Below are 16,955 nucleotides of genomic sequence, written 5' to 3'. Positions count from 1 at the left end.
CAATCAAAAGAGAAGAATAAAATCTAATGAGAGATAGCATGAAGCATTTTCTTCAAACAAACAAACAACTATAAAGCCATGTTCGTTCCGCTTTAAGCAAGCATGACCACAACTATGGGCTTACTCACAAACTACCCAGACAGTACAACTAAGTGAAAGACAGCCCTTCAGCCACAGACAGCGGCTGTCAAAAACTAACAGATACACTGGATTATTTATACAAATGTAAACCAAATTCTAAACACTACAGCTCAACGCAATCGAAAAACAGCACAAGAAAGTTTAATGTGAGATCTACTGTCAGCAAAGAACTCACCATCAGCTCCACAAAGACAATGATGAGTGTTCGGGTCATGGTTTGGTTGAGCTAAATGAAAGAAAATCACGCAGCTTTGGTTCAATAAATGCAAAACAGGTAAGAAATAAGTGTCATACCACAGCCTGTTAAAAGTATACCTCTTTGTCTTCTAATATAATCCATGATTTTATGTTCACCTTCACCAGGAGCACTGGCATCAGACAGGATTACCTATGAAGATGAACAGATTAGGTAATCAATTTAAGATGCCAGCCTTAAAAAAAAAAAATAAATAAATAAAAAATCCCACCAACAGTATGTAGTTCAAATATTCTTATGTCACATTCTGTATATAAAATCCTAATTTGTAGTGCCAAGTCTCACATTATGACTCAAAAATCGATTTATATTTAAGAGTTTGGGTCCTCTGAGCAGACCTTAATTTTTCTCTAATTTTCAGGATCAAGCTGACATATTGATACAAATACACTGCAATTATCATATCATTAGCTTCCTGATAAATTATACAGACAACTGATGAAACACAGGGTTGTAGGAAGCAGAACTTGATGGGAGTGGAGTGGTTGAGTAACAGCATAAGAGAATCTCAAAGTCAAGAAAGGCATGAAAGCTGCTATGAATAATTTTTATTGACTGACATCTACTGTACATCATTCAGATAATAGAAACAATGCATTCTGAGACAATAAATAAGTTAAGAATAAAGTGTAAAAGAATACACACACAACAGACTGTGACGTTTTTCCCTAAGATAAGTATTCCTAAAACCCTGTCTCCTATTACATCAAATTGTGGCTTTCAATATCTCATCTTTTCACTGCTTTTAAATGAAATCAAAACAAACAGTGCTTTGAGATTGAGTTATTAGAATGAAATACACTTCCAAAGTCCAGCAGAAGGTGCAAGTTGGTCCATTATTAATAACTGTGCGAGAAGATGAGACAAATCTGTTGAATTCACACTCTTCAGTCACATTCCAACCTAACATAATAGACCACCTTAATTTTCCTGAAGTATCAAACAGTGAAACTTACTGTCAAATTTTTCCACCCTGGGTCACTGTTCAAACGGTCAGCGATGTAATAGCGGAGACATTTTGCAAGATTGTCCATAAACTCAGTTCCCTAAAAAGGGAAAGATGAAAAGAAATTAAGCCATCATCCAGATACTGACAACCGCTGGTTAAGGGCAAGATCACTTACTGGGGTAATACAGTTGCTGTCAAATCTTTCCTTCACTTCTTCCGGAGGAAGAATGCCACCTAGAGTGATAAAGACATTTAACAGAAGTAAATCAATATGGAACATAAAAAATACTTTTGCATGACAAACACCCTGCTGGCTACCCTGATAGTAATTAACATTACATTACTTTCATCCTAAAATTAGGTACTGGTACTCTTAGAAATGTTGTTTATTGCTTCAGAGCAGTGATTTCACTACCTGCTTTGCCAAAAACTAGAAGAAGCCTCAAAGAAACTAAGCTTGCTAAATAAGATAAAACATTATGAAATAGTTCTTGAATCGTCCTCTGTGTTTCCACTACTTAGTCACTTGAGCTCCCAAACAAAGTTACGCTAACTTCTTCTCTCTGAATTTCATGAAGAGTCTTCATAGTCTTGAAATGCAACAACACAAAAAGCATGCCCTGCCTTTTTAACCTCTAACAAGGCTATGCCTTCACCTGGAAGGCCACATTAATTCAGGTGACTGTGTAGGAAGAACTAATTCCTCCAGCACACTCAGCATTCTTCAGCTACAAACACTGCTTTCACTCGAGTCATATTACTGTCACTCTCAAACTGCACTGAGGTTGCTCCGTTCCTGAGTTTAAAGTTTCCAATCTAAGTACCTACCCTTGCTTGCAGTATATTCCTTATTCCTGTGCAGCAACACCTTCACACGATCTCCATTGCTAAGCCTCAACTAACTTTTTGTTAGGACCCAGAAACATTCATTCCTTTCTGTAATAGTAGTGGGAGGCTAAGCAAAACTATGTTTATCCCTGTTCTTCTGTTCACTTTCTTCCTGAAGGAATTAAAAGAACACAAATCCATTTCAGGCAGGAAGACAGAAAACAAAAGTGACATTTTATCTTGGATCTCAACTTTGGGGAGAAAAATGATCCACTACACCCTCCCTCACTGTATTTTACAGAGATATTTGAGAGCACAACATCCCTTTTCTAACCCTTACTGAAACAATAAAAACATAAAAGGCAATTCTCACTTGAAAACCAACGTCAGGTATGGCCACAGCTTTACCTTTTGCCAGAATTTCTTGTCTTATTTTTTGCTTCTCTTCAGCAGCTTCCATGCCCTCCTTTGATGCTCTGAATCTTCTTGACCGCTGCTGATTCATTTTTGCACGTGGAGCCTAATCACAGAATCACAAGGTTGGAAAGGACCTACAAGATCATCTAGTCCAACCGTCCTCCCTTTACCACACCTACAGTATAACCACTAAACCATATCTCCTAGCTCCCCATCCAGACAAAAAACAGGTATCACAATGTATGGGTCAGTTACTACATCCATAGAGTTATTTTCCATCTGTATTTGGGATTTTTCAAAGGATACATTAACATTTAGCTTGGATTGCTTTAACATACACAAACACATTAGGAATTTCTGCCCTCATGTATCCTTACCTAAGTAGAAAAGTTTTTACTTGAATTCTTAACTTGAAGAAGCTGAAAGGCCTAGAAAAACAGTCAAAGCTTAGCAGGTCTACCAGAAGCCTGCAAGGCTATTTCTGTGCACCTCAGTGAGACCACACAACGTGGATACAAATATATTCAGTAAAGTGAAGGTTTTAATGAAGTGTGGCATCCTTCATTACATCAACTGATGTACCAGCAGGATGGGGATAAGGAACAGAGAAAGAAAAGCTTCAAGCTGGACTGTGAAACATTTAATGGCATAATCAAGTCACAGTCCACTTTAAGTGCACCTGCTTAAATGGCTTTCTGGTCTTTCCCAGTGTGCTGTATAAATCATTACTGAAGTCACAGAATGGAAGAACACCTGAAATAATTGCAGAGCTTTACTGTCTTATGGAAGTTTCCCGCTTTGCAAAAGCAAAGTTCAGATTGCAATAGACTACATCAGCCAGCTGATGAAACTCTCTGGACTAAACTCTTTCATAGTTTTGAATACACAGAATTTAGTTAGCTGTATATTTAACCTATAAGTTTTTCCACTTTGGAAAACTATTCTCCAACAGATCTTATGAGTGGAGAGCACCAAACCTAGTTTCAGAAGCAGTCATTACTAGGAATTAAATACAGTCAATACTTACTACTCCATCTATAGCCATGTAGAGAAGTCGCCTTGGTCTTACAATGTTGAAGATCCTGTCAATGTACTCAAAAATTGCAACCATCATTTCATCTTCATTTTTAGGTGCTGGCCTACAATGTAGCACATTCAATTTAATACGTGAAATGCTACAAATGAGTCCTATTTATAGATAAAGGAAACTGCCTTACTTGTCTTCTGGATGTGTACAAGGGTGAATGATACCATTCATATCCAAGTACAGATTGTCAAACTCCACCTCATTAGGGTTTGGTTTGCTTGTATCAACCGGAGCCTTGACGCCATTGCATTCTTTGGCCTGCGAAAGCAGTTGGAACAATTACTTCAGTACTCAGTCATGCAAGTAGAACAACTGATCTACAGAGTACTACCACACAGACTCACAGGGAATCACAGACTCATTAAGGTTGGAAGAGACCACTGAGATCCACAATTTAAGCCCCACAGTTGACCTATGGGAAAATGGAAGCAGCAGAAGCCATTCACTGATAGCTGATCACATACTGAAGAACAACAGGTGGCACAGCAAGCTTCCCAACAATAAAAGAAAGTTGGTGCAAAATACAAGATAATACGGTAACATCCATGCTAGAAGAGACACCCTTTGACCGAGAGGAAGTGGAATTCATTATAAAGACTTTATGACTTATGGGAGGAGTTATAACGTATCACAGAGTTGCAGTGAGGTGTACAGCCCGGCAAGGAATGTGATGCTATTCCATCCAGGCTGTGATCAGAGGGTTCAAGGAGGCAGCAGGAAAAGTGTTCCTCTACTGCTCTTCCCACCCAAGTGACACTTGTCAGAAGCTGACCAACATGCACCCAGCACCTCCTCTGAGCTTACACATCCCTGCAGCTGCAGGAGCACGGGATGTTTCCAGTAGATTCTTGTGAATGTACTTGTAAATACTGGGACGCTGATCTCTATTTCTTTAAAACACTGAAATTCTGCCAGCTCACTTCTTTCTTCTGTTATTCACACCAACAAACCAAATTCTGACAGGTAGAATCAAGACCAGCTTGGTTCCTTCAGAACTCACTAAACAAGGCGCACATTACCACGCTTAATGGGACACAAGAGCAATCCCTTGGTTTTAGCAGGAACTAATTGCCAGGTGCAAACACTGTTCTGCAGCTTGTGATTTTTATCAAGTTCCTCTGGGCAACTGAAGCCCTGATTTTAAAAGAAGAGCACACGTTCTGGTTTACATCAGATAACAGGACAAGCAGCTTGTCTTGTGTTCTACTTGATCTCCCCATCAAACCTCTTGCCAAAGCTAACTGTGGCATCAAAGGCTTACAACTACGTGATATGGAAAATAAAACTGCCCTCTCCACAGATCTTATTTCCCATCTTGAAGGTAAAGCAAAATAAGCACCATCTCCCTTAGATGGCTATGAAAGCCATTTCGTTTTCATCTGCATACTGCTATGTCAGCAGCTTCACCGTTACCCGCTCATAAACCTATCAGCTTTTTAATGCAAACGTCTTGTAAAAGGTTTAAGTATCTGGGAGCGATATCTCTTGTGATAGAACTAAACTGTTCGCTTCTAATCTACAGCTGCTTTTGAAACCATTGAAAACAGATCTTCAAATATGATACTTTAGTTGCAGCTTTATTAATTTGTATGAATTTGATTAAGCACATTCTCTCCTGGATTTTATATCATCTTTGAGATCTTCCTCTTATTCTTCCTGCTCAGCTTAAGAAAAAAATTAATCAGATTTAAGAGAAAGAAATAAGCTGGCAAGGTAAGAGAACAAGGATCAACTGTGGCGTATCTCAAAGAGACAAGCTACCCACAGATAGAAAACTTCTGATTAGGAAGATTTATAAGCAATCCTAAGATACACACAGAACTGATTACAGCGTGAGAGAAATTCATATTCCACCACAGTAAGACAAACCACAGCCTCTCACCACTGTCAGCTCTCTAGTCTATAACCACGTATGAATATCAAAACCTGTACTTAAATGTGATTCATTCAGGTGCTTGTACATACAACGCTCTCCTAAGTCAGAACAAACCAACACGCATAAGGAAATCTGGGTAAGATGCTCCATTATGGTCAGCCAAGTTGACTCCGCAACATTTGTTTGTGACTGCTGATAAGCGCACAGATCTTAAAGCGTTATCCAGGAAAAACACTGGGCAAGTTTATAAGACAGAAAAAACATCCACTTGTAGTAAGCACAAAACTGTAAAACAATCTATATATACTGTCACAACCATCTGTGTTCATTTATTCGGGAGAATGCTGCTTTGGAGCAGAACAACTGAATTTCACTCTTTGTTGTCACTGAGTGATGGGTGGAAACATGATAAACTAACAGAGACACCGTATCCACAGTCCTGCTTCATTGCTGGAATGAACGTTCACAGAATCACAGAATGGCCTGGGTTGAAAAGGACCACAATCATCATCCAGTTCCAACCCCCTGCTGTGTGCAGGGTTGCCACCCACCAGCCCAGGCTGCCCAGAACCACATGCAGCCTGATCTTGAATGCCTGCAGGGATGGGACATCCACAGCCTCCTTGGGCAGCCTGTTCCACAATAAGCCTAAATGCGGCCTACTGAAGGATTTGCTGATGAAAAGCTCAGACCCCAAAGTCTGTTACGATGCTGACTGCAAGCGGAACAAAACATTCACAAGTTTCCCACGGCGACTGTGAGCAGCCTGCTCCAGGGCAAGTATTCACCGGAGCAGCTATTAAGCAACGCTCGTAAATCAGAAGCTACCTTGTTTGGTGTTAGTTCCTCCAACCTCACTGCAGTGACACACTCACACTCCGCAGCTACAGGTAACGCAAACCCCTCACGCTGCGCTGAGGGAGGCTAAAGAGCCATAAGGACAACAAGGAGAGTACCCTGCAAGTTCAACACGCGATGAACCCAAATCTAAAGCATCACTTCGCTGCCTAAAGCGAAAAGCAGAAGAGTTCTGACTGTGAAAACACCGACTGCCGACCCTGACTTGAAGCCCTACCGTTCTGCTACGCTGAAACCTGGCTTAAGGTAAACAGGTAACACGTGAAGTCTGTGCCAATGCCTCACCACTCTGCCGGAGGAGGACTTGTTCCTATCAGCCCAGCGGACCCTCCCGGGCCCAGCCCCGAGCGCAGACGCACGCGGAAGGCCCAGCTCCCAGAGCCGGCCCAGACTCGAGCGGCCGCAACGGGAACCACGCTGCTTCCCTCCCGCACTTCCAGACCGCGCTGCCCGGCCCCGGGACGGCCCCCTTCACCTTCTCCTCCACGCAGTTGACGATGATGGACGGGTACTTGCGGCTGAGCCAGCGAAAGAAGGCCGGTACTCCCATAGCGGCGCTGGGCCGCGGCGGACGGCAACGAACAGCCCCAAGCGAAACGGCGCCCAACGCTTCCGGGGCCGGAGAGCGGCGCGGGGCAGCATGGGGGCCGGGCCGCCATCTTAGGGGCGGGAGCGGCAGCGGAGCATGCGCACGGCGGAGGGGGCGTAGTGCGGGCGGGCGGGGTGTGCTGCAGTTGGCGGGGGGTTACCCTGCCATCCCCAAGTGCAGTCCTAGCTCAGCCCCACCGTGCCCACATCCCTCAGTGCCACATCCCCACGGCTCTGGGACACCTCCAGGTGACCCCACCACTCCTGTGCAGCTGTGCCACTGCCTCACTGCTCTTTGGGAGAAGGAATTGTTCCTAACAGCCAACCTGAACCTCCCCTGGCACAACACGAGGCCATCCCCTCTCGTCCCATGGCTGTTCCCTGGGAGCAGAGGCTGACCCCACCTCACACAGCCTCCTTTCAGGTCGTTGTAGAGAGCCATGAGAGCAGGCATAAAGAAACCCTGTCACGTCACTCCACCCGTTGCGTAAGCAAATACTATTAAGTTAGCCACGCGATGATGCTCAAAAGGAATTAAGTCTTCAGAGCCTCCCTTAGCTGTTGGTAAGCCATTTTCTGTTGTCACATCCCTAATAAAATCTGTGACTGGAATAAATATCCCCATCAACTTTCCGCCGGCGCTACATCTGTTGTATCAGCTCGTCCTTTATCTGCTCCTTACAAAACCTATCTTGATTGAAGTTTCCTATTATATCGCTCCTCCTGCTGCAACTTAGTGTGTAGTACGACAAACTTAGTACCAACGCTTTGCATTGAGGGGCAATCAATTGTGTTTCTTTTTCCTGATAATACCAAAAAAGAGACAAATGCAAATGAAATATGATCATCTTATCTCATAATTACTTGTGTAAACAAGCTTTGTTGCAGTATTACTATTATTGTTTTTCAAACATTTCCTTCAAAACTTAATCTACATTTTGCAGGGCGAATGAAAGCAAATAAATCTTGCAAAATATCCTAAAGCAGAACTAAGCTGCAGCCAGCACAAGAGCATGGTGTGAAGATGGTATTTTAGTTGGGTCATCGCTCTTGTTTTCTGTAACCATTTGAGGGCATGGTGCTCTTCATAGCTTGGCATCCACCTGGCTGTGAAGAGGGAACTATCCCTGTAGGAAGAGGCTTGGGGAGAGTGGGATGGGACACTGGAGTCTTAGATCCACTTACTGGTCTAGCTTTATATTTATTATTATTATTATTATTATTTACTGTCCTATAAAATTGTTTGTTGTCCTGTCTTGGCGAATAGTCCTAATGGAGCAACTGGAATGGACTTTTGTGTGGAACTTCAATGCTTCCTCCTGCCCAAACCAAGATCTTCTGCTTCTCCAGAGGAACGGCTGCATCTGTAGCTTCTCTGACAACACCTGGAGGCCACAGGGAGCTCACATGGCAGCTCAGAGGACACCAGTCCCAGTCCTGCCCTCTTCCTCAGGTCTCACCTGGAAACCACAGGGAGCTCAGGACTGCGCTGGACTCCTCCTGTTGTCCTGGCATGGCAGCAGCTTGGAGGACACCAGTCTAAGTCCTTTCCTTTTCTTTAGAGCTTGGGAAAGAAGGGGTGAAAGCTCCTGGGGAAAGAAGGGTAATAGGGAGCAGCAGCTGGTGCTGGAGCTCTCTGGCAGATGGTGACATTTCAATGCTGAGATGAAAATCAAGAGTCCCTGGAGCGTCGCCAGTGGATATACTGACATCTCCAGGTAATCTCATCTCCATGTTGTAGTGCATGCCTGACTGTGATGGAGGTGGATCCACCTCCATCAGTTCTTCCTCTGGAGACACATCCACCTCCATGGGCTCAGCATCACCCTTGGGTGGATCAACATCCATTGGCTCAGGTTTGCCGCTGCTCCCCTGAACCCTGCGCTTCTTGAATGGGGAGGATCCATGGTGGGAAGGGGGGAAGGCTCCTTCTAAATTGCTGCTTCTTGTGCCAGAAGGCTGCACCAGGACACAAGTCATTTAGAAACTGGAGTTCTGTTGTCAGGATCCCCATATCTATAGCGGTCATCAGGGAGGTGGCTTGTGACATTACAAAGCCATGGCAGTGCGACCCTAAGAACATGACAACCAGAACATGGATGTGTTGGGCATGGGGAGTACATGGCCTGAGGGGTGCCCCAGTTGCCATTCCGCAGGGCTCTGTTTTTGAACCAGTTCTCTTAATGTTTTCATTGATGACTCCAATAAGGATCTGGTCATTATATTAAGTAAATTTGTGGGTGGTGCTAAACTGGGAGGAGTGTTGGCTCCCTTAAGGGTACAGAGGCCTTACCCCCTTACCCCAAGATCTTGACAAATTTGAGGGTGGTCACCATCTGCATGAAGAAGAGACAATGCTGGTTCAGCACCTGGGATGGGGCAACCCTGGCTCTGTGTACAGATGGGGGGGATGAAGGGCTGGGGAGCAGCTCTAAGTGACTGCAAATACACAGCAGGAATACGTGGAGATTTCTCGTTGCAGTATTCTCAGTGATTGAGTGGCATGCTGATTTAAATCTGTTCAGGCTGTATTGATTACAGTCCTGCTGTCCATCAGCATCACCTGTCATCATCTTCAGGCTGCTGGTATGACAGCTGTCAAGGAGCAGAATAAAGTTGACTGGCAGAACGTTTTGCATCTAATGAGTCTGTGCACAATAAAAGTATAATATAAAAAAAAAATGCTCTGGAGGAACTCGGCTATCGCTTAAATAGCAGAAGAGAGATATTGCCTTAGCAGAAACTCCCAAAGCCATCTGTCATCTGTCATTAGCTGCATGTCTGAGGCTGAGCTGGACTGAGGGAATGAAAAGCACCAGAGACTAGTGATGGGTGCCTTGTGTCATGCAAGGAGATTTAAAGTGGGCTGACATCAAGAACCCAGAATCACTCAGAAAGAGCTTAAAACTACAAAGGCGCTGCAGATTTGATGCAGTGTTACTTCACAGCACAGCTTGCAGAGACTTCTTCCAGATGAACTTTGGTGTGACGTTCACTGGAAATCACATAGCAACGGTCCATCTGTGATGTGACATACAGGTGAGCTTACGTTTAGCAGATGGGCAGGGTCCTCAGGAATGAATTACCACGGCTGAAGGATGGGCAGAACGAAGCAACAAACCAGGGACCAGCATGGTGGGGTCACACACTCATTGTGCTACAAGTCTCCTGGGTGACATTTAGACTGCAGATAAAGAAGGAAAACAAGCTTCCAACGTGCTGCTAGAAGACTACTGAGAAGTTCCTAGAAATAACTTGAAGTCTACCAGGACCAGCAGCAGGACAGCATTAATGCTTCTGGTTCTGCCGCCACTACTGTGCAAAACTGGTTTTCAAGCCCAAACTAAAGTAGCCTGTGGTCCAACATGCATGGAAACTGGCACAGTGGAGGAGGACACCGAAGCCTTTACTGAAGAGCTTCCCTTGTGCAGATGCATGCAGGCTGAGAGTCACTCTTCCTCTTGGCACAGAAACAGAGCAGCCACTCTGACCCAGACAAACCCATGATGCTGGCTGCAGAGTCCGGCTGCCTCCCACTCCAACAACCCCGCTGATGCACTCCATCCTTAGCAGCACTCACTTTCCAGTCATTGGAATAATCGATGCCGCATCGCTGCCAGTGTCAAACTGGGAACCTGTAAGATGAAACAAGCATCTATACTAACCATTTCTTCTCATTTTCAAGCCTTCTTCAAAGCTCGACTCGGGCTCCACGTTCTTTTTATTAAATAGAATATTGTTACCATTTCAAAATTGTTTTTCATAGACCAGACCCAAAGATTGGTGGCTGTATTCAAAGCTGCAGTGCTGCTTTGCAGCAGAGTTTAATTGGGGTGCTGTTTTTTGCTTTTGAACTTACCATAATTATGAACAGATTTTTTTTTAATATGTCCCCTGGTTTCTCCCTTCGAAAGAAAATCTTGTGTTTAATGAACTTCATTTTAGATAAAAGGAATTAAAAGAAGAAAATTAAAAATGCATGAAGCTCCTAGAGTCATCCAATTATTGTGATGTCCGTGCGGCAACGCCAGCGTGGATCTTACAAAGCAACTAAAAGCAGAAAATCACTGAGGAACACCACATGTAAATTCCATTCTGCTCCAAAACGTGCTGAATTAGAAATGTATACTTTATGCATTTCTTCTTCTTGATCTGTTGCAGAAGATGATAAAGATCAAACATGCCAGACAGCCCCGTGTAGCATATGTATGCATACCCAGAATGCTCGCTTTCTTTTTGCAAAACCAGTTAGCTCTGTAGCCAAAATATTAGAACACATATAAGCATGAGGATATGGTGTTTTTTGCTCTCAGACTGCAACAAAAGCAGCTGCTAAGCTGGTCAGAAGTAGACTTGCTACTAAGCACACTTACGGTCTACAGAGTTTCCAGAAGAACATTGGTGATGCGGTCATTAAGCACTACAGCCCCACCACGGTCCTCCTGCAGCACAAAACAATGTATTTGGATCACATACGACCAAGGAACAGAAATGGACTTGGCTTCCCAATGGTCAATGCCTCTTCTAGACCTTGGTCTGAATCACAAAGAGAAATAAACACGCACAGCATGATGACGTTGCATCATGAACAGCAGCATCACCCAGTGCCACATTTCGTGTTTACAGTAACTGGGACCGCTCTCAGACTAAGTGTAATTCTGTCAGGCTGGCAAGTTTTTGACCCAAAAGGTGTAATTTCCCGATCGCTGCTGACTGACACTTTGTTTGTGACAACCCATTCATCTCTGTCATGTAGGATTAGCCACTGCACAGATGCATCCCTTGTGTTTTATATGGCACCGGGCAGGAGGTGCTTGCTGTGAGCAAGGACCTGCAGACCAATCAGCTCCAACCCCCAGTAACAGAAAGAAATGAGGAACCTGCCAGTGGCTTCCAGCAGCCTTCTTGAGAAAGCTGTACAACCACCATGGGGTAAGCAGACATCTGAGGACATACCTTCAGTTGGATTTCCTTCAGAAAAGGAAAAATACTTGGTGGTTAAGAGAACACATGCATGCAAGGAGGCCTTGTAGAATACCAAGTCATCTTTATTCTGTATTTAAACCGATGAGGTGCACTTCTGAGACAGCAGCGTTGAAGTTGTGGAAGATGATACTGTTGATTTGCTTCCCAAAAGCAAGCGGTGGAATTTCAGTCATAGAAGTCATCAAAGTCATCTGCTTCTGGGCTGTGAGCTTGAGGACGCAAAACATCCAGAGCCTCAGAGCTGCTATCGTCAGATTCACCCCAGAAAGCTGAGAGTGAAGAGAAGAATAATGGGAGAATTATAAAAATTCTGTGCTCGTGTCACAGCACTGGCATCATCATTCTACAGCTCTTCTGCGGTAGCTAGACACTGTGGTTTATAGAGGAGCTCAAGGTTAGGGCTGTTTTGAGGACCTCCCAGCAGAGGTGTGCATTTCTGGCACTGTGCTGTCACCAAGTTGTAGTCTCCTAACTGAGCTGCTGTGGAGGAACAGTGAGTCATTTACGGGGCTGACTTCATTGTTCCTCAAGGTAGTTTGACAGAGCATTTCCACTCCAAGCAATTTACTTGACCATCTGCTGCCTGAATTACAGCTTTGTCTATTATGTTCCACTTTCTTCCTCTACTTGACCCTACAGTGAAGTCACAGGATGACCATGACATCACAGAGCTGGCATAAAAATGGCAATGATGTCACAAATGGGAAAAAAAAAACAACAAAAAACACCACTCTGTGACAGGACCACATACAGGCAAAAACTACTTCAAAGAACTGGATGGCTTTAACAAAAGGACCTGGTAATTAGCAAGCAATTTCACTGAAAAACAGAATCACATTTAAATTTGAAGTGCTTGAGAGATTCCTCGATATGCAAATTCCTTTGACCCCTGGAAGGAGAGGGGAAGAAAAAAAAGCGGCAGACACACAGGGAAGTACACAGAGCTCTTTACATCGAAGGCCTGATGAGATGATTCAGGTGTGAAGGTTGCCAGCTCAGTCGTGCAGTAACTGTTAATTTTTCTTTTTCCCTTGATTAAAAAAGAAAAAAAAAAGAAGGAAACCACAACAAAAAGCCACGCTTTTATCTCTGGAAAAAATAGTTGTTTCACCACAGAAGGGCCACTGAGGAGTGCTGCTGACCAGCAACAACACTGGGCTCTGCATCAACAGCATTTGAATGTTAAATTGCACCCACGGCAGCAACAAGCACAGGCTGAGGGAGTCAGGGGAAACAAAAGCACAGGTGGGAACAACATTCACGGGCTCAAATTCCTTTCTTCTTTGGGTTCGTGGTTCCCCAGGGCAGTATGTGGGAAGGGCAGGGGCACAGACATCCTACCTCACACCTCCCCCCGTCCTGCTCTGATGAAACCTCTCTGCAGGTTGTCCACAGACATGTGACATATTTCCCTCTCTCAGCCCACTATAAGAAGCAGCCGCAAGCTAGAATGTCAAGCCTACACTCTGACTTCCAGAGCTGCATGGCCTGTTCCGAAAGGTTTTCAGAGTGTCCTCGTTTCTCCAGAGTTATAAAGTTGATGCCCCAAAGTGAGGCAAAAGCCTGACAAATACAGATTCAGACGGCAGGAGAGAGGCAGACTGTCAAACCTCATACAGAAATTACATCTCATGTTCCACTGAAGCACCATTCACTATTTTGTGCTTTTGATGGCACAAGCTATATAAATACCTTATCTACAAATGCAGCAGCTGCACCTTTCATCCTCTATCCCCAGGCCCCTGGGCTGCAGGTCTGCCTCAAGCAGCAGAGCAGGGCAAGCTGTACCCTGTGCTTGCTCCCATGCTGAATATGTGGGAGGAGAGCAAACGTGCTGAAGGGCTCCACAACACGCAGCTCCCCAGCAGAGAGCTAAGCAGGCTAGAGGTGCGACAGAGGCCTTTCAAACGGCATCAAAGCAGCCACGGTTAATGGTATCCTGAAATCAGCTCAGATTCCATAGCTCTGAAATAAGCCTGGTATCATTCAGGACTGCACAGCTCCTGAGGCTGGGCTCCCAGCACAAAAAGCTCCCTGGTCCCAGTGCTGCCTTCCATTACAGAGTTACAGGTGACTTCAGACACCAGCAGTTATGGTAACTAGTAGTAAAATCAAATGTAGGGGAGAACGAAAACATGCAGGGCCCAGACACTGATTTAAAAGAAAGCCTGCACATGGAAAAAAATGGTTTCAGACGCACTCGCGTGTACAGACGCTGCTGAGTGCCCACCTATGGTAACCACACAAAGACACATGCTGCTGCCTATCCGCTTCTGAACTCAGTGTTTCAAAGAGGGATAATGGAAAAAAAAATGTCAGATTTTTCCTCCACGAGGCTTGAAGGACATGGTTTAGTGTGGGAATATTGGTGGTAAGTGGACCGGATGGTCTTGGAGGTCTTTTCCAACCTTGGTGATTCTATGATTCTATGACTCTCCTGCTCCTACTTGGTTTAAACCACCAAACACAAAGATCACTGCCCTTCCAAATCACGCTCTGTGAAACACGTCCTCTCTGATGCAGAGTTTCCCATCAATAGTGATTTGCCTGCTCCTGTGCTGAGTCAGGGAAATACCACATTTCCCCCATCTCCTTAATAATGTTGTAATTAAGGGGCTTTCTACCACTTAAACTTCCCTAAGACAGACGTGGGTTTTTATAACGTAACAGTTGGCTCTTACCTTTGGATTTTATAGCGGTTATTGCTCCCTTCCTGAATTCAGGCCTGCAAACAGGGAAAGACTGTAAATATTCAGCACAATGGTCACAAAACTCAAAGACGTTCAGTTGCCGTTTTTCTAAGCCATGAGATAATTAAAAAAAAATCATTAACTTCTGCAACTCTTTTTTTTTTTTTTTAGTAACTACTTGGTGCTGTTTTCCCCACTTTTATGTTTTATAAAAGGTGGACAAATTATCATGTAACGGGGACATTGGTCCAGATGTTTAGGCAGCGTGATCTGGAAGCAGCCGTTGCTAGCACTGCTGATGTACACCAGTAGTGAATTAAGGGGACAAAGCATCAGAGCTTCATCTATCTTTTGCAGCCTTTCAGATATGCGAAGAAAGCAAAGGAAAAAAAAATAAATCCAAACAAAAATAAAAGCACCCCTCCACCCCCCATTGATGCTCACTGAACTTCCTTATTTCCTGTCCTGCCAGCGCACTCCTCCAAGTCAGCTACTGGGTTCCCATAGCATCACCCACGTCCCTATGTAAATGTGCAATCTTCCAGCTGCCTTTGATCTACCTTGATGTATATGCAGTTGAGATTCTGTTCTGTTAAATGACTGCTCTTGTGTCTAGAGCATCACAGGCCCTTTTGAATCTCTCAAACAAGCTGGAATCATTTTGATCTTTTGTGTGTAGCGTGTGCATTGTGTTGGTGCTGTGAAATAATCACATAGGGGCAATGATGTAGGAGAATTAACTGTTATATTAACAATCCTGCAATAAGCTCTAAAAATAAAGCTTCAGCTGATTTTAATAGGGAAGATCAAATAGGAGATATTTGTGACATTACTGTGTGAACTAGTCCCATATAAGCAAATGTCAAGCTGCAGTTTGAAGCTGTCGCTACAGTCAGAACTCAATCAGCTGTCAACATTTCACACAATTTGCTGCATTTCATTTAGAGACACGACAGCTAATACATAATTACTTCAAGCGGGGAGTTAAAACTATTCTAACTACTATCAATGAAGGCATTTGTGAAGGAGATGCAAAAAGGCGGATGATTCATCGCTTGTGTCACGCCACCGTATTCAGAGAGCACTTGTGATTACAGCTGGAAAGTTCAACTTAAAGCAGGGGGAAGTTTCATTACGTTACAGCTACCTATGTAACAGCAGCTCCTCCTTTTAAGAGAAAGCCCATGTTAGTCGTATTGATTTTCTACAAGCTGTGAACACCATCAGCCCCAGTGTCCCTTCTCTAAAGGGACTCACAAATTCCCAGAAGTAGAACATTAAACATAGCTCAACTACAATACCAAAAGAACTTTTAAGTACTATTAACTAATTGCAGTTCTAGTTAAGTACAAACATAACTAGAAATATGTTCTTTAAGTAATTAACTCAAAAATGTGTTAGCCTTAAACAGTGCATCTGACAACCATCAGTGTGCCACCCAAATCCCTTTTAGTTTTATTCAGTCAAATCCCACCTTTTGCTACACTCCAATGTCTGATGCAAATTCACTCACTCCAAATGCTTGCTGAACACACTGCAGAAGTCAGGTCCTCCAGGCTGAGGCCTCGAACACACCAACCATGCTGAGCTCCTGCTCGTTGTGTTGAGATTGCCTGACCCTCAGCACTCCCCAAGAGGTGCCCCACAGATCCCAAGCTCAGCCCACAGCTTGTGCTTAAGAGGAGGCAACTCCATCAGCCACATCGCTTTCCCCTGGGTGTAGAGTGAGAAACCACTTGTTGCTGAGCTGCAAATGGAGAGGTGACTTCCGTGGCAGACTGCACAAGAACCATTTTGCCTTCAAGTATTTCATTAAAACAAGCTCACACGGCTGACAGCTACCATTTACACTGCCTGCTGCTTTGTCTTCCACTGTTGGGAAAGTAGGTGGAAAGGCTTTATCATACAGCCTCAAAGCAACCCTTTTCTCCGCCTGGTTCAGGCCATGACTGGACATGTGAGGGCTATTCAGGTGGATCCAAAGCCTGGGCTGAGGACCACCATGCAATACCAGGACCACAGGATGCGCAGTGGAAGAGCACCCACAGCCTTACACAACCCTGAACACTTCCAACTGCTCCAGAGCCGCCTGAAGGCCTCACTGAGAAGTTATTGTGGGCAAGGACCACCATGGCCAAAAGATGAAGCAGCCTGGTCTAGTGGGTGGCAACTCTGCCTACAGCAAAGGAGTTGGAGCTGGATGGCCTTTCAGGTCCCTTCCAATACAAGTCATTCTGTGATTCTAAGATTCTAAAGATTGAAAAACCTTCCCCCCTCCT

The 16,955-nt window shown here is 44.3% G+C and overlaps 2 protein-coding genes across 2 annotated transcripts in view; both read right to left on the bottom strand.

Annotated features, from left to right (window-relative positions):
* Positions 1-7,064, bottom strand: part of XRN2 (5'-3' exoribonuclease 2) — a 40,380-nt gene extending 33,316 nt beyond the window's left edge. The window contains exons 1-8 of the mRNA XM_072331609.1: positions 6,888-7,064; positions 3,809-3,936; positions 3,619-3,730; positions 2,583-2,694; positions 1,522-1,580; positions 1,354-1,443; positions 457-529; positions 317-367 (exon numbers count right to left, since the gene is read on the bottom strand). Of these exons, the coding sequence (XP_072187710.1) occupies positions 317-367; positions 457-529; positions 1,354-1,443; positions 1,522-1,580; positions 2,583-2,694; positions 3,619-3,730; positions 3,809-3,936; positions 6,888-6,962 (700 nt within the window). The 5' untranslated portion in view covers positions 6,963-7,064. The remainder of the gene's footprint in view (positions 1-316; positions 368-456; positions 530-1,353; positions 1,444-1,521; positions 1,581-2,582; positions 2,695-3,618; positions 3,731-3,808; positions 3,937-6,887) is intronic.
* A 943-nt stretch (positions 7,065-8,007) lies between these two features.
* Positions 8,008-16,955, bottom strand: part of KIZ (kizuna centrosomal protein) — a 45,615-nt gene continuing 36,667 nt past the window's right edge. Inside the window, exons 10-13 of the mRNA XM_072332273.1 lie at positions 14,668-14,711; positions 11,957-12,255; positions 11,374-11,536; positions 8,008-10,635 (exon numbers count right to left, since the gene is read on the bottom strand). Of these exons, the coding sequence (XP_072188374.1) occupies positions 12,152-12,255; positions 14,668-14,711 (148 nt within the window). The 3' untranslated portion in view covers positions 8,008-10,635; positions 11,374-11,536; positions 11,957-12,151. The remainder of the gene's footprint in view (positions 10,636-11,373; positions 11,537-11,956; positions 12,256-14,667; positions 14,712-16,955) is intronic.

The sequence above is a fragment of the Excalfactoria chinensis genome, chromosome 3 (genome assembly GCF_039878825.1).
Source record: "Excalfactoria chinensis isolate bCotChi1 chromosome 3, bCotChi1.hap2, whole genome shotgun sequence".
Taxonomy (NCBI): domain Eukaryota; kingdom Metazoa; phylum Chordata; class Aves; order Galliformes; family Phasianidae; genus Excalfactoria; species Excalfactoria chinensis.
This window is presented reverse-complemented; position numbering and strand designations above follow the sequence as displayed.